The following is a 23,040-nucleotide window of genomic DNA, read 5'->3' on the forward strand; positions in this document are numbered from 1 at the left end:
TTCTTGAATTTTGAGTATTTTTGTTTTTGAGATAGATGCACTAGAATCCTATTGCTATAACTTTTTCAGGGTTAGGATTACTACTTATGTACAATATAATATACCTAGTATATATACCATACTCAGCTGTAATTTTTTAATAATAAATGTTCTTGAATTTTATGTTTCTAAGCAAATAGAAACTATTTCTATTTACTATAGGTTAAAGGAATATTCCTATGTAGAATGATCAGTGGTCAGTTGGTGAGAGACTTTTAAGACAATAGCATGGTGGCCTACACCTGTAATCCTAGCACACTGAAGGCTGAGGTAAGAGGACGGCTATGACTTAGAGGCCAGCCTGGGAGACAGATATATATAACAAGACCTTATCTCAAAACAATAATTTGTGGTGGCAAATGCCCACAAAAATGGAATTAAAATTGTACAGATATTCAGTATTAGAATTGTGTCTTGAATTTTTGAGACAGCATTTTACTTTATTGCCCTCAATAGCCTCAAACTTGTAGTCCTTTTGCCTCTACCTCCCATGCTGAAATATCAGACGTACTGTATAATGCCAGATCAAATTTGTATAATTCTAAATGCTCAGTCACTTGCTAGTGATTTATCAGTATTACTTTGTGTATAAGAATCTCTTTGGTTGGTTATGAGTTTGAAAATTCTTCTTCTCTCTCTCTCTCTCTCTCTCTCTCTCTCTCTCTCTCTCTCTCTCTCTCTCTGTGTGTGTGTGTGTGTGTGTGTGTGTGTGTGTGTGTGTGTGTGTGTTGGGGAAGGGGTACACAGCACTTATAGAGGACAGAAGACAACTTTGTGGGTTCTAGGGATCAAATTGAAGTCATCAGACTTGGTAATAGTCATCTCACTAACACATTTGTTTTTTAAGATAAGTCTAACTATGTAGCCCACATTGATTTTATCTTCTTGTGCTACCATATATACCTTGAAAAGAGTCTTCTGTATTATAAATATTTGAGGAATAAAAAGCCTTTTCTGCTATTCAAAATGCAAAAAGACAAGCTTGACAAGGTTTCATTGGTGTATCAGGGACATGTCAAAGAGCCCATTTCTCTAGTGACTGGAAGAATGCCTAGTACTGGGATGTGAATCAAGATTGGTTGATTGATTTGGGTTTTTCAAGACAGGATTTCTCTGTGTTGCCCCGGCTGTTCTAGAACTTGCTCTGTAAACCAGGCAAGCCTTGAACTCATAGATATCTGTCTGCCCCTGTCTCCTGAATGCTGGGATTTAAGGCCTGAGTGCCACCATGCCTGGATGTTGTTTTGTTTTTTTTAAAGAAAATGCTTCATTTGAGTATCCTGGAAAGAACAAAACTTGCCAGTCAAATCCAGTTTTATAGGTGGGAAAATGAACACTAGTGTGGAGGAATGCTGAGTGAATGTATCGATCGCCAGTAAAGCACTGTTTAGCCAATCAGCTGTGCAGAAGGACAGGAAGTGGAAGGCGGGACTTCCTGGAGAGGAGAAGAGAGTTTGATAGTTGGAGGAGGAGGAGGAAGGGGACTTTATGAGGACCAGCCTGGTCAGTCATAGTGGCAAGTGCTTGGAATGTATGTATGTTATAAGGTTTAGAGTAGTTTGTTTAGTTTACAAGTACATTAGAATCAGTTTATACTCTGTGTGGAGAAGTGCTGGCAGCTTTAAAGTACGTTTCAGTCTCCCTGTGTCAGCTATTAACATTGTAGGCTGAACGGATACAAATTACTCTAACAAATTGGCTCCCAATGTGGGACACAAACCCATGACCCTGAGATTAAGAGTCTCATGCTCTACTGACTGAGCTAGCTGGGCACCAGTTTTATCACAAGACTGTACATCTTAGGTTTAATAGACAGATAAGGTAAAATATTTAGATTAAGTCTTCAAAAACCTCAGAGACCTACAGAATATGGCATTTAAAGAAGTTTTGTTTTGAGGATTCTTTGAAAATGAGACAGGTTGACTCCTGGCAACACCCAGCCTGCCTCAAAGAAGGTAATGAGCATCAGGAACCTACATATGGAGATGGCTTCAGATGTGGCAAACCCGCCCCTGAGCAAAAAATGTCCTTGTTTTCTGCCCCAGACAGAATTCTGCCTGAAATGGGCAAACTTGGATGCAGGTGGAGTTGATGGCCTAACTCTGCCAAAACAGGGTAAGCAAGTCCTCAATAGTCCCTGCTTCACAAACATGTCTGTCAGATGAAGTGGGCCAGAAGGCTGAAGATGATGCTCCAACGTGTTAAAGAGTTTCGAGTGACTGTTCAGGTAGCAAAGTGTCTCTGTCATCATTCCCCCCACCCCCATTTTGGAAGCTGCTAACTTGCACTTCCTATTTACTCAGCTAATTAATTTTATTCCTTCTCAAGTCTCTGATGGGGTTGAAGACAGCAAAACATTATGAGTGTAACATGAATATAACAATTGTTTTGTGGTTCTTGTGTGTGTATATTGGTGTAATGATATAAATATATAGGTAGAAGTTTTTTTTTTTTAATTAGACTAAAAGGGAATTGTGGAGGAATACTGAGTGAATGTATCAACTATCAATAAAGCGCTGTTTAGCCAATCAGCTGGGCAGAAGGACAGGAAGTGGAAGGCGGGACTTCCTGGAGAGAGGAGGAGCGTTTGACAGTTGGAGGAGGAGGAAGGGGACTTGATGAGGACAGGCCCAGGGGTCATAGTGGCAAGTGCTTGGAATATATGCGTGTTATAAGGTTTAGAGTAGTTTGTTTAGTTTACGAGTAGATTAGAATCAGTTCAGACTTTGCCCAGGGAAGTGCTGGCAGCTTTAAAGTACATTTCAGTCTCCCTGTGTCAGTTATTAACATTGTAGGCTGAACGGATACAAATTACTGTAACAACTAGAAATGCTGAGTTTTGTAAACTCTTGTTAAAAACCACATAAAGGGGGTTGGAGAGGTGGCTCAGTGATTAAGAGCAATGTTGTTCAATTCTCAGCACCCACATTAGGTGCCTTATAATTGTCTGTAACTCCAGGAGATCCAGTATCCTTTTCTGGACTCCTCAGGTACCTACATTTACATGCATGTACCTCCACTCAGGCATAAACACATATACAAAATTAAAAATGAAAATAAATCTTTAGAAAAAGAACGAAAAAGTAATATTCTAGCCTAATATTCCATGCCTAATATTCCAGCTCTCAGAAAACTAAAGGAGGGGGTTACAAGTTTGAAATCAGGCTAAGCCATGAGTTCAAGTAAAGCTTGGGATAGTTTTATATATTTTTTGTTCAAGACTTGGTCTTAAGCAAAACAAAATAAAAATAAATAGAGAATAAGTAGAGATGATGATTTCAGTGGCTCTGAGGTGAGGTGATGAGAAAATAGCCAAGGCATTGAGAAACTACTAATAGTAATATAACACTTAAATCTGACTAGATTTTATGAAAATTAGTATTTTGTTCAACAAATATTGAGTATCTATTATACACTTGATCCATGGTTCTCGACTTTCCTTAATGTTGTGACCCTATATTTATGTACTTTGTGTAAATATATTGGTGTTTTGACTGAATGTACATTTGTAACCAGAAGAGGGCATCAGACCCCATGGGACTATAGTTACAGATGGTTGGGAACTGCACCCAGGACCTCTGCCTGAGCATCTCTGAGCCATTCCTCCAGCTCCTAGCTGCAACCCTTAATACAGTTCCTCTTGTTGTTAGCCCACCATAAAATTGTTTTCATTGCTACTTCATAACTGTAATTTGCTACTGCTATAAATCATAATGTAAATACCTGTATTTTCTGATGGTGCTAGACGACCCCTGTGAAAGGGTCTGTTCTACCCTACAAAAGGGTTGTGACCCACAGATTCAAAACCAAGCAGGAGATACTTTTTTAATGATCTATTTACTTTTTTATTTATAAAATAATTAATTTTATTTATAAAAAATAAAAGGTTATTATTTTATGTGTATGTTTCCCTGCATGTTTGTATCTATATCAAGGCATCATGTGTGCCTGATATCTATAGAAGCCTGAAGAAGGCACTGGATCTTCTTGGAACTGGAGTTATAGATGATTGGAAGCTTCCATGTAGGTATTGGGAACTGAACCGAGATCCTTTGCAAGAGCAGCAAGTGCTCTTAACCTCTGAGCTATCTTCAGCCCCTAGATACTTTGATTTAAGAGAGAGTCTCACATAGCCCAGACTAACCTGGAACTAACTGATGGCCTTAAACCATCTGTGCTGGAAAGATGGCTCAGTGGTTAAGAGCACTGTCTGCTCTTTCTGAGGACCTGAGTCAATTCCCAGCAACCACATGGTGGCTCACAACTATCTATAATGTGATCTGATGCCCTTTTCTGGCATGTAGGTATAAATGTAAGTAGAGCACTGTATACATGAAAATAAAATAAATCTTTAAAAAAAAACCCTTTGATTTTCTGACTCTACTTGTGGAATGGTGGGATTGCATATATGCAACACCATACCTAGTTTGATGCAGTGCTGGGGCTTAATACAGTCTTGAAAACTGAGCTGTGTCCCTATCCCTGCACTAGACACTATTTGAGGTGCTCAGATTACATCCAAGGAATGGAACTCAGACCACTACGCTTACATAGCAAGTGTTTTTACTGACTAAGCCATTTAACTGGACCCTTTGCTGATATTTCTTTGGTAATTTCAGATTTTTTATCATCATACTGAAGGAGATATCAATAAAAACGTCAACAGTGTATTGATAAAAAGCCTAAGCAGGACACCGTCTAGTTGCAGCAGCTCTCTGGATTTATTCAAGGCTGATGGAATCTCTTTGGATGTCAGCAGTAAGATCTTTATGAACGCTAAATAATAACAGTTATTTGAATCCTTGGTTAATAAATATATTCAATTTAGGAAGTATTGAATGTTATATAAATCCTTCCATGGTTATAGAGTTATTAAGTAAAGTAATATTTCACTTTTGATTTTTTTTTTTAATTTAATGAAATGACAAGTGTTATATTACAGAGGAATGGTTCATTTCCTCCAAAAGCTTATAATTAGTGAGGAAACAGTGAATAGAGCCTTAAGACTTATATTATAGATACTTTGTCTTACTAAGTGAACAGCTTCCCAGAAACATCCTAGTGCATGGGTACATTAGGATCATGACTTTACATTTTGGTTTTCCTTCATTTGTTTTTCATACAGGGTCTCACTGTGTAGCTTTGGCTGCCTATAATTGTAGTGTAACGAGGCAGGCCTCACTGTGTAGCTTTGACTGACTATAATTGGTAGTGTAGATCAGGCTGGCCTTAAAATCACAGAGATCTGCCTGCTTCTGCCTGTCCAGTGTTGGGATTAAAGATGTGCACTACTATTCCAAGTTTAGCTTTGACTTGCTTATTACATAAATTTTGCTTTGCTTTTAGCACAGCGTAACAGCCAAATGGAATCACAGTTTCTCAGTGACACTATCTGTGAAGAGAGTTTGAGAGAGGTATGTTAATGTGTTCCTCACTTTAATTATTCTTACATTTATTATTTATTTTATGTATATGTGCATGAGTGCATGTATGCCACAGTACACATATGGCAGTGTGAGGACAACGTGCAGATGATATTGGTCTCTCTCTCTTTCCCTCAAATGGGTCTCAGGGATGGAACTCAGGTTGTCAGGTTGGTGTTAAGTACCCTTACCTACTGAGCCATCCCATAGCCACTGTTTCTCACTTTGGTGTTTGATTTGTTTGTTCCTTTGTTTGTATTGAAACAGGGTCTTATGATGTAGCTCTGGCTGGCCTCAAACTCCGAGATTTTGATTCTGCATCTGCCTCCCAACTCCTGGAATTAAAGGTGTGTGTGCCACCGTATCTGGCTTATTTCTTAGTTTTTCTTTTTTTTCTTTCTTTTTTTCTTTTTCTCCTCCTCCTCTTCCTCTTCTTCCTCCTCCTCCTCCTCTTCTTCTTCTTCTTCTTTTTTTTTTTTGAGACAGGGTTTTCTATGCATAGCCCTGGCTTACCTGGAACTTGCTCTATAGACCAGACTGGCCTCGAATTCAGAGAGCCATTTGCCTTTGCCTCTTGAGTGTTGATAATCAAAGGCATGCACCACCACTGCCCAACTTTATTTCTTACTTTTACACTAGTTTGTTTGTTTCTCTAGTTTTTTTTGTTTGTTTGTTTTTGTTTTTGTTTTTTAAACAGGATTTCTCTGCATAACAGAGTTGTGGCTGTCCTGGAACTCACTCTGTAGACCAGGCTGTACTTGAACTCACAGAGATCTGCCTGCCTCTGCCTCCCAAGTGCTGGGGTTAAAGGCGTGCACCACCACGCCCAGCTAAATTTGTAAAAATATTTTATTGTTTTTTGAAACAGGATCTCAGGCATTCAAAGCTAGCCTTAAACTCTCTAATGCTAATGCTGGCCTTGAACTCCTGATCTTTCTGCTTCTACCACCCAAGTGCTAGGATTACAGATGTGTACCACCATGCTTGGCTTAGTTTTTTATTTTGTTTTTGAGGTAGCTCCCACATATCCCGGCTGTCCTCAAACTTATTTGTGTCTGAAAGTGACCTCAAACTTTGATCCTTATACCTCTACCCTTAGAGTGTTAGGATTACATACAAGGGCCATACACCAAATTGTATGTGGTACTGGGAATCCAACCCAGAGCTTCATAAATGCTGGGCAAATGTTCTACCTACTGTGTTTTCTCTCCAGACCTCTAATTTTTTATAATTATAAAGTATTTCAAATATATAGAAGACTAGTTTTCTTTGTTAAGGATTCAACTTAGTATATGAAATATTATCTTAGTCTGTTCTCTGTTGTAGTAACTGAATACCACAATGGGTAGTTTACACAGCCAGCTTGTGGTTCACTATGCTTTGTAAAACAGTACCACTGCAAGGTCAGCATGTGGTGAGGCTGCCAGGTGGAGGCACTCCTCAGAAGCTCTAGGTAGCCCATTAGCATCTCATGGCAATAAAGCAAGCTTGCCAAAGCGAGTCCATTTTCCTCTTATAAAGCCATCAATGCAGTCCTGCCTGGGGGCCCTAACATTATAACCTCATCCAGTTTTCGTCTACTTCCACATACTATTAACATATGAATTTGGGAATTAATGTGAGTTTTGGAGAGATCAAACACCCAAACCTATGTAAGTAGAAATTAAGAGACAAATGTTTAGCTTTTGGAAACTATTTTAAATTACCTTTAAAATGTTAGACTGGGTGTGGTGGTCTATACCTTTTTTTCAGCACTAGGGAGACTAACATTGTGAATTCCAGGCCATCCTACACTGCATAGCAAATTTGAGCTACAAAGGAATACCTTGTTTGATAATAATAGTAGTAGTAATCTTGTATAAAAATCTAGTGTTTGGCTACTTCCATAACTCAGTACATTAGGCTATTTAGAGATGAGTGCTGCAGCTGTGGGCCCAGCACGCTGCTGCTGTAGAACGGCGAATGGTGTAGTGAGGGTCAGAGTGAGTTGACTTTTGAGTGTTCATATTGTTCTTCTTCTTTTCTTTTTAAGAAACTCAAGAATGGCCAAATTACAATAAAGGAGTTCTTCATACTTCTTCAGGTCCACCTCTTAATACAGAAGCCCAGGCAGAGCAATCTCCCAGCCAGAGTAAGTGTAATTGCTTGGCAAAATATTCATCTCAGTTAAACTATATTATATGTTTTTTTTAAAAATTAAGTTGCACCAGAGCAAGCATTTTAAAAAAGACAAAACCATGAGCTGTGGATGTAGCTTAGTTGGTAGAGGCCTGCCTACTATGTGAAGCCTTGTGGCTGCCAAGTCTAACAACCTGAGTTCGTAGCCCCTTTCCTCACATTGGTGCACTTGTTGTAATACCAGCTGTAACCTCTCTCAAACCCTCCAGTGATGCCTTTGGAGGTGATATCTTAAGTCAGTACCCAACTTGACAGCTCTGCCAGTTTGACATCTATGAGGTATTTTTTTCTCCCTCAGTGGTATAACTGACATAGTCGTCAAGTCTTGGTGTCTACAAAGCTAAGCCATGCTCAAAAAGAAAAGAGATTTGAAAAAGTCTTAAAGTAGACAGAGTCCAAAAGAAATAAAATATATTAGATCGTGGGAAAAGAGGTTTGCAGCTGTGGGCATCTGCGCCACGATCTGGATGACTGAGTCTCTGGAGAGTAAAAGTGGGTTACATGTTTTTGGTGGGATTGGAGATATTGCTAGCCTTCATAGACAATGTTTGCAGCTGCATTATCTATCTATATGTTGTAGTAGCCCAGCTGACTGGGCCAGCAGAGGGCGCTTTTATAGTCATCCATGATCTTTGCATGTTTGTGGAGTGATATAATCGGAGTTTGCCTCTTTGTGGGCTCTTTCTTTCTCTTCCTCCTTTCTCTGCCCCTTTACTTCTTCCCTGTCCCCACCCGCAGCCCTCTAACACTAGATAGGAGAGAAAAGGATGAGAGAGGGAAGGGGCGAAGTTATCATTAGACTGCTTTCTGCTGATTAGAGGTGTAGAGTTCCTTGGGGCAAGTTTGATCTTTGCCATCAGGATATCTAATTGCTTCGCACTTTCTTTACATACAGCTCCTTGACAAGCCACAACAAACTGGGCTGGAGAGATGGCTCAGACGTTAGGAGTGCTGTCTGCTCTTCCAAAGGTCCTGAGTTCAATTCCCAGCAGCCACGTGGTGGTTCACAACCATCTATAATGTGATCTGGTGCCCTCTTCTGGAGTGCAGGTGTACATGCAGGCAAAACATTGTATACATAATAATAAATAAAATCATTAAAAACAAAACAAAACACACACAACAAACTGTACCCAATAGCATCCAACCACAAGCCAGCCAACAACAGCCACCCTGCCTCTTGGGGCCCTAGCATTTATATCCTCTGAAAAGTTCCCAGAATTGCAAATATAACACAGTCTCAGAAACTATCTGTAGCTGGCAAAACCAATCCCCTGCATGAGGCAAATTACAGTCACCTGCTGTGAAGCAGCCTTTTATTCCCACCTCTGGGATTAAAACAAAAATCATTCCTATAACACTTCTGTGGGTTTTTTTTTTTTCATTAATTTATTCACTTCACATTCTAATTGCACCTCCGCCACCTCTTCTCGTCCAAGTCCTACCCACACAGCTCTCCTATCCCCATTCTTCCCTCCCATTCTCCTCAGAGAAGGAGAGGCCCCCTCCATGGGTACCAACCCACCCTGGCACATCAAGTCACAGCAGTACTAAGTCCATCCTCTCCCACTGAGGCTAGACAAGGCAGCCCAACTAAGGGAAAGGGATCCAAAGGCAAGTAGCAGAGGCAAAAACAGCCCTACTCCAATTGTTAGCCCCCACATGAAGACCACGCTGCACATTCGTACACATGTGTAGTGGTTCTAGGTCCAGTCCATGCATGTTCTTTGCTTGGTGGTCCAGTCTCTGTGAGCCCCCATGGGCCTATGTTAGTTGACTCTGTAGGTCTTCTTGTGGAGTCATTGATCCCTTTGGCTCTCCTAATCCTTCCCCTGGTTCTTCCACAAGACTCTTCAAACTCTGCCTAATGTTTGGCTGTGAGTCTCTTAAAGAAACCATAATTACAAAATTCTCACTATAGAGTGGTTCAAGCTTGTTGCTGTTCATTTTATGGTATGGCCTAATAAGTGGTTATTATTAGGCTTATAATTACTTTTTAATTATTTTATTTTATTTTATGTACATTGATATGTTGCCAGAATTTCTAAGAGATTGGATCCTCTGAAACCGGGGTTACAGATAGTTGTGAGGAACCATGTGGACACTGAGAATTGAACTCAGGTTCTCTGGTTCTCTAGAAGAACGACCAGTGTCCTTAACCGCTGGGCCATCTCTCCAGCCCTATGTTTATAATTATTACGGCAGTCATATCTAAGCCACTATCTTAATAAAAAAGACACAGACACTTGTTGTATTTTAGAATAAGCCTTATTTTACCTGGGGCTGGGCAGATATTAACCCCCTAAACTACCTTCCAATATCTCTCACCTCTATCCCATGCCATCTGTTCTAACAGTTTCTATCTGGGCTGCCTCCCATCCATAATTCCAAAATACTTGCAAAGGTTGTTCATCTGGGCCGTTTTTTTCTATGTGGAACTTCAGAGTTCCTCCTCTGGAACCATCTGCTTCTCTTTCCCAAGATCCTCTCTGTCCCAAAAGCCCAAGAACCATCACCACACCTACTTTCCTCCAGCCCTGCCCAGATATCTGTTTTCTTTATTAGTCAAACAGGGAGGCAAGGTTAAACAGCAGTATTTGGGGTATGTGACAATCTTCAGTAAGGATCTTTGGAGCAAGCAATTAACTAATACAAAGCATCAGACCGTACTCCAACAATTCCTTTTTTCTGTCTAAATAAATAAAAAGGCCATTTTTTAATAACATACAGTAAGAACAATTATGAAATAGTTATAAAAACCAATAGGGATGGGGACTGGAGAGATGGCTCAGTGGTTAAGAGCACTGGCTGCTTTTCAGAGGTCCTGAGTTTAAATCCCAGCAACCACATGGTGGTTCACAACCATCTGTAATAGGATCTGATGCCCTCTTCTGGTGTGCATGATAACATAATAGGCATATACATTAAGATAAATAAATAAGGGATGGAGAGGTGGCTCAGAGGTTAAGAGCACTGTCTGCTCTTCTAGAGGTCCTGAGTTCAATTCCCAACAGCCACATGGTAGCTCACAACCATCTGTAATGAGATCTGATGTTCTCTTGTGCCATGCAGGTATAGATGCATGCAGAGTACTGTATATATAATAATAAATATTTTTTTAAAACTTTGCTTTTTAAAAAAGATAACTAAATCTTTAAAAAAAACAATACGTAGATTTACATACATAATGTCTAGTTAAAAGCCTTGAAGCCTTGAAGAAAATATTATCTATCCTGTCTTGATGAGTCTAACGTTTTATACCTAAATTAATTTCTATCATATTTTATATTTAACAGTCTAAAAACATTTATCTATACCGTAATATATTTTCTTAATTCCTAAACAACTAAGCTTAATTATAAAACCACAATAATCTAGTCTTCAACCCCATCAGAGACTTGAGAAGAAATAAAATTAGTTACCTGAGTAAATAGGAAATGCAGGTTAGCAACTTCCAAAATTAAGAAATGACAGAGACAGTTTGCTGCCTGGACAGCCACCCAAAACTATAATGTTGGAGCATCATCTTCAGCCTTCTGGCCCACTAGATCTGACAGATGTGAAGCAGGAACTATTAAGGACTTGCTTACCCTATTTTGGCAGAGTTTGGCAGTTGACTTGGCCTGCAATTAAGCTTGCCCACTTTACGCAGAATTTTGTCTATGGTAGAAACAAGCGCATTTTATTTTTTTATCTTTTATTTTTATATTTTTTGGTCTGGTGGCCTTGCCACATTTGAAGCCATCTCCACAAGAAGGTTCTTCAATGTTCACCATCTTCTTTGAAGTAGGCTGGGTGCTGCCAACATTTAATCTGTCTTGTTAAAGAATCCTTAAAATAATAGATATCTGAGGTATTTGAAGATTTTTTTTAAAAGATTTATTTATTTATTATATACAGTGTTCTTGTCTGCATGTATGTCTGTGCACCAGAAGAGGGCACTAGATCTTACTATAGATGGTTGTGATCTACCATGTGGTTGCTGGGAATTGAACTGAGGACATCTGGAAGAGCAGACAGTGCTCTTAACCTCTGAATCATCTCTCCAGCCCCTTGAAGATCTTATCTATTTATTTTTATGTAATCTATCCATCTATAGAATCATATCTATCTGTTGACCTAGAATGCATATTCCTGTGCTAAATTAGACTAGTATTTGGCATGACTATGAATCTGATTGACTGTCCATTGACTTGTATTATTTAATTATCCTCAACAGCCTGCAATACTGCAATAATAGTTTAAAAGTATTAGAAGTAAACTTTGTTGTATGTTTGTTTGTTTCGAAACAGGGTTTCTCTGTGTAGCCTTGCCTGTCCTAGACTCGCTTTGTAGAAGCAAGCTTTGTATTATAAGTGAGCTGTATAGGCACAGTACCTTACACTAGACTAGAAATATATATAATGTATGTCAAGGGTAACCTTAAAATTGAATTCTATACCAATGAATTAAAAGTAATCTTATTTGAGAGTAACAATTAAAGCCTTAAATTAAGAAGTAGATTCAATAATCTAACTTTTGTTCTATCATCTCTATATATTTTTCTGTATTCCCTCTTCTTTCTTTTCAAACCCTAACTCCATACCTAAGAAAGAAAGAGAAAAGAAAAAAAAAAAAAGAGAAATTTCTGAGTCTAACCTCATTGTCTCTCTGAATAAGACCATTAATAACTTATAACCAACTCCCAATGACAGTAAACATCCATAGCTCAAGAAAACAACCAAAAACCTACCCCACCTCCCTTAAGGGAAATGGGGCATCATTCTCTTAAGGTTGGTTCTCACTGATTTGGGGGCATAGAATGTAATATAAAGTAATGTATCTCATAATTATATTAGATTGAAGAACTTCTTGGCCTGAAGTACCCAAGTATTTATTATATATAAGTTGGACACTTGAATCAACGTGAGTAAAAGTGGCTTGTACAAATAGTTGTAATTCAAGATGCAATGAATCAATCCACCCACTGAGTACAATAATAACTATGCAGCATGTTCCACAGCGGATGAACCTCTTATCATTTGGCACTTATGGTATTTTATTAGCTATATAATTGTATGCTTTACTTTTTAAATGTTTATTTTAATTTTATGTGTATTGATGATTTTTCTGCATAATACTAAATGTATCATAAAATAAAAAATAACTTTGCCAGTATGCTGGATGCCATGGCACAGACCTATAATCCTAGTTCCTGATTGATACAACCAGGAGGACCAGAAGTTCATGGTTATCCTTAACTATATATATATTTCAAGGCCCACAGTGTCTATGTGAGACCTTGTTAAAAATAACTGTCTAGGACCCCAAGAAGATGGCACAAGGGTTAAAAGCACTAGCTGCTGTTTGAGTCCCAGCACCCACATGGTGGTTCACAACTGTGTAACTTCACTCCCTGGGGATTTGATATCCTCCTCTGGCTACCTAGAGCACCAGGCATGAATGATACACATGCCTACATGCACACAAAATATATACACACAGTCTTCATGCTCCTGTAGTAAACACTATGTTCCAGCCATTTAATAGATCAGCCCTGAGTTTAGAGGGCCTGTGGTGCTTGTCAATAGGAATGAAGTGTTATTTGGTGTTTTCATAAGTAATGGAATGAAAAGCTGATTCAGTTTTTTCCAAAACAGGATTAAATACATTCATTTGTCTATAAACTAGGGTTGTAAAACAAAACGAAATTGTTTCTGTTCTTTGATGAGTGGGTGGGTGGGCTGATTGGTTGGTTAAGGTCTTACTCTATTTCAAGTAGCCTGGAATTTACTATGTAGCAGAAGATGGCTTTGAGCTCACAGAGACAAGACCCTTTTGCCTCAGTCTCCTAAGTGCTGGGATTCAGGTATGACCCACTGCCTTGATTTTCTTTTCTCCTTTCTATTTTAAGTAAAGTGGTTCCTGGTAAGCTTAATTTTTAGTGATTGTGTTTTTTGGGTTTTGGTTTTTGGTTTTTCGAGACAGGGCTTCTCTGTGTAGCCTTGTCTGTCCTGGACTCACTGTACAGACCAGGCTGGCCTGGAACTGACAGAGATCCACCTGCCTCCGCCTTCCAAGGGCTGGGATTAAAAGCGTGCACCACCGGGCCTGGATGTGTTGATTTTTTAAGTTATAGTTACTTATTGTGTGTATATGTATATGTGTACATGCATGTAAATGCTTAGAGATCAGAGGACAATTTATGGGAGTCACCTTTCCAATCCTTAATTTTCTTAAAATAATTCATAATCATTTTAAAGCCACATTCAGTCCTGTAAGTCAATACTCTTAACTCAACTGAACACCTGTGGAAGAGTGGACTTTGAAGTTAGAAACTTGAATTCATGTTTGAAGTTCTATCTTACTGTGTAAACTTCATATAGCAGTTTTAGTTTCTTTGCATAACTTTTCCCCGCCACAGTACTGGAGATGGAATCCAGAACCTTATGTACTCTAAGATGAGCTATATACTCCCAGGCCTGTTTGTATAACTTTTAAAAATAGATACTCTAAAACTTGAATGTGTTCTTGTATGTGGTTTTGTCCTTAAAATGAGATATTGTGACATACTTCTATAATTTCAGCACTTGGGAGGACCAGGAGTTCAGTGTGATCCTCAGCTATGTGATAAGTTCCAGTCTAGCCTGGGCTACATGAGATTTTCTCTTTAAAAATAAATAAATAAATAAAGTAAAAGAACAAACATCAACGTCTGCTTCTATCAGACATGGTGTCACAAGGCAAGGGACTTAGGCAAGAGGATCAAAAGTTCCAGGCCAGCCTAAACTACATAGTAAGGCTCTGTCTTAGATTTGAAAAGAAAAAGGTATCAATTCTGATTGATTGATTGATTGACTGATTGACTGACTACTCTTTCTCTTTAAGTTTACTATGGACACATCACCCACCCCAGAAGACCTGATGCTGAGACAATATGTCTATGGACCCAAGATACGGATTTACAGAGAAGATTGTGAGCTTCTTCGACAAAAGATTGAAGAGTAAGAAATTTTAATTTTTTTCTCCTGTGATTGTTTTTGGAGGGTTATAATAAACAAATGATCTATGTGGTATTTTAATTAGAACAACAGCAGCATGGGAAAAATGAATGGAATTAACTGGCAGTGTGACTTGAATGGAAACCAAGTTCTATTTACAATATTGTGTAGCTTGCATGAAGTCATTTACCCTTCTTTTTCACTTAAGGTAGTAATGATATCTATTCAACAGATACAATGAACAGTAGCAATTATTTGCATAAAATGTTTCATATCATGGTGAATAAAAAATAAACCAAAATTATTACATTATGATATAAACTAGTTGAAAGAGAACATCTTCAAAAGGATGTAATATGCCCTTTCCCCTCATGACAGGGCTTCTCTGTGTTCCTGGCTGTCCTGGAACTCTATGTAGACTAGGCTAGCCTCAGACTATGAGATCCTACTGCCTCTGCCTCCTGAGGGCCAGAAGTAAAGGCATGAACTACCACAATTTCATTTGGGGTTTGTAACTGCGTCTTATTGTATGTTGTACATGACTGTAATCTCAGCATTTGGAAGGAGCCTAAACTATGTAGTAAAGCTCTATCTTAGATTTGAAAGGATAAAGGTATCAATTCGCCCCCTTCCTGTTTCATTATGTGGTGATATGGGAGTCAGTTATTGAGGGAAGTTTGGGAATTGGTGTTTCCCAGTGTGGGATGACTGGAGTTTGGGACCCCTAGCCTGATCTAAGGGCACAAACAAAGGCTGAGGGTCTCAGTCCTCAGGACTTTGAAATCAAGTCTTTGCACTTTTTGCTGAAGACCCTAGTAGCCTGAACCATAGTAATTCAGGAATTCTTCACGGTCTGGTTCCCCCAAGTCCTGCCACCCCTAAAATTACCAGTGCCTCCTATGTTCCCCAGTGAATTTTGGCTTTTCTGACCCTGGGATTTGTTCCAAGTCTTAGCATCATTGTAATATTCTCTTTGTTTTTTTGTTTGTTTGTTTGGTTGGTTGGTTGGTTTTTTTTCTTTCTCTATTTATTTATCTATTTATTTATTTCAAGGCACGATTTCTCTGTGTAGTCTTGGCTGTCCTGAAAAACTCTTTGTAGACCAGGCTGGCCTCGAACTCCCTTAGACCCACTTGCCTCTGCCTCCTGGGTGCTGGGATTAAAGGTGTGCGCCATCACGCCCAGCTGTTTGTTTGCTTTTCAAGACAGTGTTTCTCTGTGTAGTCCTGGCTGTCCTAGAACTCACTCTGTAGACCAAGTTGGCCTCAAAGTCAGAGATCTGCTTGCCTCTGCCTCCTTAATGCTAGGATTAAAGGTGTTCATAACCCCGCTCAGCTCACTGTGACATTCTTTTCTTTGTTTTAGTTTTAGTTTTAGTTTTTATTTTGAGACAGGGTTTCTCTGTGTAGCCCTGGCTGTTCTGAACTCCCTTTGTAGACCAGGCTGGCCTCAAACTCAAGAAGGTCCACCTGCCTCTGCCTCTGCCTCTGCCTCCCGAGTGCTGGGATTACTGACCTGCACCACCACCGCTGGGCTCTCATTGTGACATTATTATCTTCTGATCTTTAAGTGTTTAGTAATCATGCTGGCCATGTTTCTTGAGTGAATTCTCATCATCTGTGTAAAAAAAAAAAAAAAAAAAAAAAAGAAATAATTTAATTTGGTTGTATGTTTAAGCTAGTTTGTATTGTTGCCTGTGTTGTGTGGGTGATCCCAAGGGTATCCTGAGGCACGGGAGCCCAGGAACCTCACAGCTCTGAAAGGAGGCCTCTTCAACAGATACCATGCAGCTACCAGGGAAGGGTTGCCTCTAACCCTGAGGAACTGAGGAGTGTTGGAGCCTGAGCCCTGCTCCTCCTTCATTTCTTCTCCTGGGATGAAAGAGTCACAGCAGGCAGTAAATCTGTTAAAAGCGATTTATTAGAAGGATGAATCCTAGAGTGGCGGTCTCCAGGAGACAGCAGAGAGCTGGGCTGACACAGGCTCTAGATGGGGTTTCTTAAGGGGCGGAGCTTTCTGGGGCAGGGATTTCTAGATTGGTGGGATTTCAAGTCTGAGATGGGGGAAGCTCAGGGATTGGTGGGTTTTTGTCCATGCTTCTCATCCCAAATTAGCATCATCAGGAAGGAGTCCTACTAAAGGGACTAGAGATGGCAGTCACAGAGGTGGGGGGTGGGGAGCTTGCTGCTGGGCTGCGGGAGCTTTCTCAGGCAGAGGTCTAGCCAATTTTCTGCCTTTGAGCAGTAATGAGTTTACAATGGTTCCAAAATTTACAAAAAGTCCATTGTGAAGGCAGCAGGCTGAAACAGGAAAGGTATTGAGATACCAGAAGAACTAAAATTGGATTTCAGGGTAAGTGGGACAAAGGTTAAGAAATAGGCCTACAAGAGATAATCTGGCCAGCTGCAAAAGCAGCCTCCACTAGAAATAACATTGCCTAGTGACTGATCCAAAGTGTCCCACTGGAGATAGAATTGATAAGAGACCCAGTTTTATGGCCACATTCCTTTCTGCCCACCGAGTTAGCACTACCTAACAACTGAGCCATCCTGTCGAGGAGAACAAAAAAAAGTTAAGCCATGGGTGGTCTTGGCGCTCTTTTCTGCTTAAAGGACACTGAGAGGATAAAAGGACCTCAGATCACGGCCTCAGCGTGCTCCTGAGACCTAACATATGGGGGATCAGGTGCGACCCAGCTCGGAGCTGGATTAAAGATTCCTCTTGAATTTTCAGCGGTTTCATGTGTTTTCTGGTTCTTTTTTTTTTTTTTTTTTTTTTTGGCATCAAGCTGGGCATAGCATTTGGGGGCTGTCCAGGATCCCCAAAAGAGTCCCAGAAACTCCAGAGACCAGAGGATCCAATTCTGGATAAGCGTTGTCTTGGCCAAGTGTCGTGTCATGTCCTTGTGTCTTTGTTCTGTGTCCTCTGGTGAGTGCTCAAAGCAGTGTGAGCTCGCAGCAGATAACGTGGCTGTGTGCGGTCGCTGATAGACCCTAGAAGACGGTCTAGGATACCGCTGCCACAGAGGATCTTGGGGACGCCCTAGACTCTAGGGGGACAGAGAGCCCCAAGAGTGTAAGGCTGGGTCCCCAAGACAGTCTGGTTGCCTGGGGAAAGGGAAGCGGGTTGCCCCCACACTCGCCTGGTGGAATTTGTTATCTGGCTTTGTGTTTTCTGGTTCTTTTTTTTGGCATCAATCTGGGCATAGCAGTATGGCGGCGGCAGTAGGCTTTCTGAGGCAGAAAGGATGTCCGGTTTTCAGAGAACAGTCAGCCGAAGCAGGACTCGTTAGCTACCACAGACAGTTCCCATGGAGTCTGCAGGAGGCGGTTGAGGCAGGAATAGTCACCATGGACACCTCCCACTGAGCTGCTGCCTTTTTCTCCCCCTGTCTCCATAGCGCCAAGGCAGAAAGGAAGACTACGTTTTAGTGGCCCACTGCTAACGGGCTAAACATAGCTCTTGGGGGTGGTGATATTGTGGGCTGAAGGACTGAGGGGAAGTGGCAAGTGGGCTCCCCAAAACTTGCCGAAGGTATCCTCTTACCGTGTTGCAAGTGGTTGTGATAGTGTTAGGCACTTTGGGCTCTCTCCACCTAGGCAGCAGCGGCCATGATCAGCTGTGGCCACAGCCTTGGCAGCAACAGAGAAATTCCTAAATGTGTGTGTGTGTGTGTGTGTGTGTGTGTGTGTGTGTGTGTGTGTGTTTGCGTGTGTCGGCAGTGGTGGTGGCAGCAGTAGTGGCTTTAATCTGGCTGTGGCTGCAGTGGTGGGAAGGGTGGCAATGACAGCAGGGGCCTGAATCTGGTCAAGGCCTCCCATGGCCGCTCCAGCAGCAGAATCCCTACAGTGTATTCAAACAGAATTCTAAATCCTGTATTAACTTTTTTGTTTATTTTAGGTTAAAGGTCTCTGCATTGAACCAAGATAAACTATTGATCGAAGTAAATAGGAACTTGTGGGAAAAAATGAAAGACTACTCTGATGAAGAGGTATTTTTATGTCGTTTTCTGAATAAAAACGGACACATTTGAAACTCTTCTGGCCTTCTGTGGTGGTATACACCTGTAAAAGTAACTTTCATTCTCCTGGTGTAATTGTTGTCTTGAGGCTTATTGCCTCCATCTGTTAACCTAGGCCTGGAAGCTTCTAGCCTCTGTACAAACCAATCTAGAATGTTTTCAGCCTGAGATTTACTGCTGAATAATCTCATCCTTTGTAGCTCTTTCTGAACTCTGGATGGCTGCTTCAACACAGCTGTTCTGGCTCAAACTGGCTTCTCTCAGCTTCTGATTGAATTGCTCTGTTTTGCCTCAAACTAACTTTAGCAATCTGTTCTAATCTTCTGGATCCTTCTCATTCTCAGGCTTGTTCCGTCTTAACCTGTGTCTAGCTTGTTCTCTTTTTAACCTGTCTCTGTAAAACTCTCCCTGCAAAAACTGCCTCTTCTTCTGTCCCTGGGCTGCTATCTCTTTTTTTTTTTCTCCTGGGCTGTGCTCTCTTTCTTTCTCTCTCTCTCTTTTTAAAATGTATTTATTTATTATTATTTTACAGTGTTCTGCCTCCATGTACACTTGCAGGACAGAAGAGGGCATCAGAGCACATTCACATTATAGATGGTTGTGAGCCATCATGTGGTTTCTGGGAATTGAACTCAGGACCTTTGGAAGAGCAGATGGCGCTCCTAACCTCTGAGCCGTCTCTCCAGCCCCTGAGCTGCTCTCTTAAGCCCTTTCTTTCCTCTCTCCTTTCATGAGAATTGGACGTATCCTACCTCTTACTTAATCTGTCAGATCTATCTCTGATTTGTCACTTTGTCTGCACTTCAGTGAGATGTCACTTTCAAACAAAGATGCTTCCTTCTATTAACTAATTTTACCTTCATTGTTTGGGAATAAATGTGTGTGCTAAGGGTGTGTGTGTCTGCATTCTATCCAGATCACACAGACCTTCTAGGTCTTCAGACTTGATCAGAACAGCCATGTTGCTGATTTAAAATCCTTTCCATACACCTTTAATTCTAGCTCTTGGAAGGCAAGTAGATTTGTAAATTCAAGGGCTGCATGAACTACAGTGCTAGCTAGTTCTTACACAGGGAAACTCTATCTCAAAATACCTGTCTCAAAAAACAAAAACAAAATAAGAACTGTTACTTAATGGTATGGAATTATTTAGTTTATTCTTAGATGTAATGTGCTGCTGTGGTCTTATCTAATTATTATCAAGTAACTTTTAAATACAACTTTCCCAAGCTGGTTGAGGTGGTGCACAACTTTAATCCCAGCACTCAGGGAAGCCAAGGCAGATGGATCTCTGTGAGTTCAAGGCCAGCCTAGCACACAAAGCAAGTCCAGGGAGGACAGCCAAGGCTATGGAGAAAAAAACCCTGTCTCAAAAAAAAAAAAAGAAAAGAAAAAAAAAAACAACGGCAAAACAACTTTTCCAATGTGTGATGACTAATTTAACATGTTAAAAAATGATAAATGTATATACATATTAGTGGTTTTTTAAAATTAAGAGCCAGTCATTTCTAGTTTATAAAATGAATAAGTGAATTAACGGCAAGAATCAGAACTGAAGTCTTTGGTTATATTCTTAAATAGATATGCAGAAGCTAGGTGTGGTGGCATATACCTGTAATCTCAGCACTTTAGAGGCAGAGGCACACATTTAAGACAGCCTGGTCTGTATAATGAGTTCCAAATTAGCCTGGGAATTAAATTTGCAAAGGAAAAGTTCTTGCCTTAGGTAGCAGGATCTAGATTAGGCAAATCCCAGCACAGGTAATTGAACTTTTCTTCCCAGACCTTACTTATCTGACTTTTTTTTTTTTTTTTAACTCTCTCTTACAGCTGAAGACCTATGGAATTTACCTTAACAAAATAAAGTCACGTTATACCAAGATGACAAAAGTCTTCACCCACCAAGGCAAAGTGGCTCTGTATAACAAATTGGTGCATTCAGCTGAGGTAATTTGAGATGGTTAATATATAGTAATTTATAGGAACTGTGAAATATGAAATGCTTCTTAAGAGATATGTAAGTAAGACTTGGATTAAAGCTTGTTTATAAAACTGTGAGGTTCTATTAGTCAAATGCTTTAAACTTTGGCATTATAAGTAAAATGAAATACAGTTACTAATATGGGCTATGTCTCATAGTTATCCATTTTACATATTGAAATAAAATACTTGTGATTCTGTTTCCCCGTTATGCACGCATTTATTCTTTTCCTTTAAAAAAGTCTCTACTCATAGGGCTGAGGATATAGTCATGGTAGAACATTTGCTTAGTGTTTGTTCAATTTCCCATTTGAGAGGCAGAAGTGGGGGTGCTCATGTCTGTGAGCCTGAGCATATAAGCATGTACATAAGAGCAAGCCAACAAGGTAGTTCTGCTTAACAAGTACTAGCAAATAAGTATAGGAAGTGTTGCATACAGTACCATCTTTTACAGAAATAAAAATTATGATTAGTTGTGCCTGGTACACATATATATAGGAATCTGAGTCATGAGTATTGCCATAAGTTCTGGACCACTTAGCAAGAACCTATCACAACAACAGCTACTGCAACAACAACAAAACCTACAGACACTAAAAGGCTGTAATTCTGTTTGATCAGTGTTTTCCATATTTATCTCATAACAGAAAAAAAAATCAACCCTTTTTAAAACAATAAATATTAATATCTATATAGCTCATGAAACACATATAGAAAAATGCTATAATAAAGAGAAATACAAATTAATTTATTTGTCTCTTTAAATTTTTAAAAATTTAAGTTAAGACTAAAAGTCTTGGGGCTGGAGAGATGGCTCAGAGGTTAAAGGTACTGACTGCTCTTCCAAAGGTCATGAGTTCAATTCCCAGCAACCACATATTGGCTCACAACCATCTATAATGAGATCTGTATACATAATAAATAAATAAATAAACCTTTAAAAAAAAAAAGACTAGGGCTGGAGAGATGGCTCAGTGGTTAAGAGCACTGCCTGCTCTTCCAAAGGACCCGGGTTCAATTCCCAGCACCCACATGGCAGCTCACAACTGTCTGTAACTCCAAATCTGACACCCTCATACCAACACACATAAATTAAAATTAAATAAAATATTAAAAAAAAAAAAAAAAAGACTAAAAGTCTTGACCTTAATTTTAAGATTTGCCTGTTCGTGCCAGTGTGGTAGCACAGGCCTATAATCCCAGATACTTGAAAGTCTAAGGCAGGAATATCTCAAATTCAGGGCCAGTCTGGGCAATTTAGCAAGAAACTCTGTTTTTAAACAAAAATGTTTTTTTAAAAAATGGATAGGAATAAAGGACAGCAGTAGATCATGTGACTAGCACGTTCACTCCCTCTTATTGCCAAATAAAAAAGAAAAACAAGATTTTTTAATTTATGGTAAGGACAGTAATTGAACTATTAAAGGATTGTTCATAGGTTAAGCTTTATAATTTATAATATTTTGTATTTAGAATGAGAAGAAGAAACTTCAGATAAAAATAAATGAGATGGACAACATACTTAAGAAGATCAATAACTGCCTCGTGGAAGTGGAAATTGGTAAGTTACTTAATGCTTTCCTAGGGCCTGGGGAGAGAGCTCGGTGATGGAAAACTTGCCTTAGGCTAACCCCTGGAACTACACAAAAGTAAAGGGTAGTTTTCGATAAATGCTTCTATAAGGTAGAAAACTTGATCTTACTATGCTATTTTAGCAGCTTGAATTCTTAAATTGGAGCAAATTAAATCACCCTTTTGGGCTAATGACATGGCTCAGTGCACTAAGGTGCTGGCCACCAAGCCTGATGGCCTGAGTTTGGTTCCTGGGGCTTACATGGTGGAAGAGAACTGATTGCTACAAATCTTCCTCTGATCTCCATAGGCATGTTGTGGTATATACCCCTCTAACACAAAGTAAATAAAGGTAATAAAAAATGTTAATAAAACCTTGTTAGCCGGGTGTGGTGGTGCATGCCTTTAATCTCAACACTCAGAAGGCAGAGGCAAGTGGATCTCTGTGAATTCGAGGTCAGCCTGGTCTATAAACGGAGTCCAGGACAGCCAGGACTACACACATAGAAACCCTGTCTTGAAAAACAAAAAAATTTTGTTTGCTATCTATAATCATCCATAACACAATAAAGAAGTGATGCCCCCAAAACTGTTATTTTGCAAAACTATTCATAACCTATACCATAACCTTGAATGGTTTTGCTTATTTAGAGGATAGTTTGTATAGTTCAGGCTGACCTAGATTTGCCTAAGAATTTGTGATCCTTTTGCCTTGTCTCCCCTGCAAAAGTAATTTTATAATAAATTCGGTAGAAGATGTTATATGGTGCTGAGCTACTTCAATAGAAATCTGACCTAGTTAAGACGTCAAAGCAGCTTTTCAGCTAGAATCTGAAAAAAGAGAGGC

At 39.7% G+C, this 23,040-nt stretch overlaps 1 protein-coding gene across 1 annotated transcript in view; it reads left to right on the forward strand.

Moving 5' to 3' along the window:
* Positions 1-23,040, forward strand: part of LOC127188039 (kinetochore scaffold 1-like) — a 45,439-nt gene that overhangs the window by 7,843 nt on the left and 14,556 nt on the right. The window contains exons 4-10 of the mRNA XM_051144397.1: positions 4,659-4,797; positions 5,386-5,453; positions 7,495-7,593; positions 14,508-14,623; positions 18,521-18,611; positions 20,472-20,588; positions 22,095-22,182. Coding sequence (XP_051000354.1) covers positions 4,659-4,797; positions 5,386-5,453; positions 7,495-7,593; positions 14,508-14,623; positions 18,521-18,611; positions 20,472-20,588; positions 22,095-22,182 — 718 coding nt within the window. The remainder of the gene's footprint in view (positions 1-4,658; positions 4,798-5,385; positions 5,454-7,494; positions 7,594-14,507; positions 14,624-18,520; positions 18,612-20,471; positions 20,589-22,094; positions 22,183-23,040) is intronic.

This window comes from Acomys russatus, chromosome 4 (genome assembly GCF_903995435.1).
Source record: "Acomys russatus chromosome 4, mAcoRus1.1, whole genome shotgun sequence".
NCBI classification, from domain to species: domain Eukaryota; kingdom Metazoa; phylum Chordata; class Mammalia; order Rodentia; family Muridae; genus Acomys; species Acomys russatus.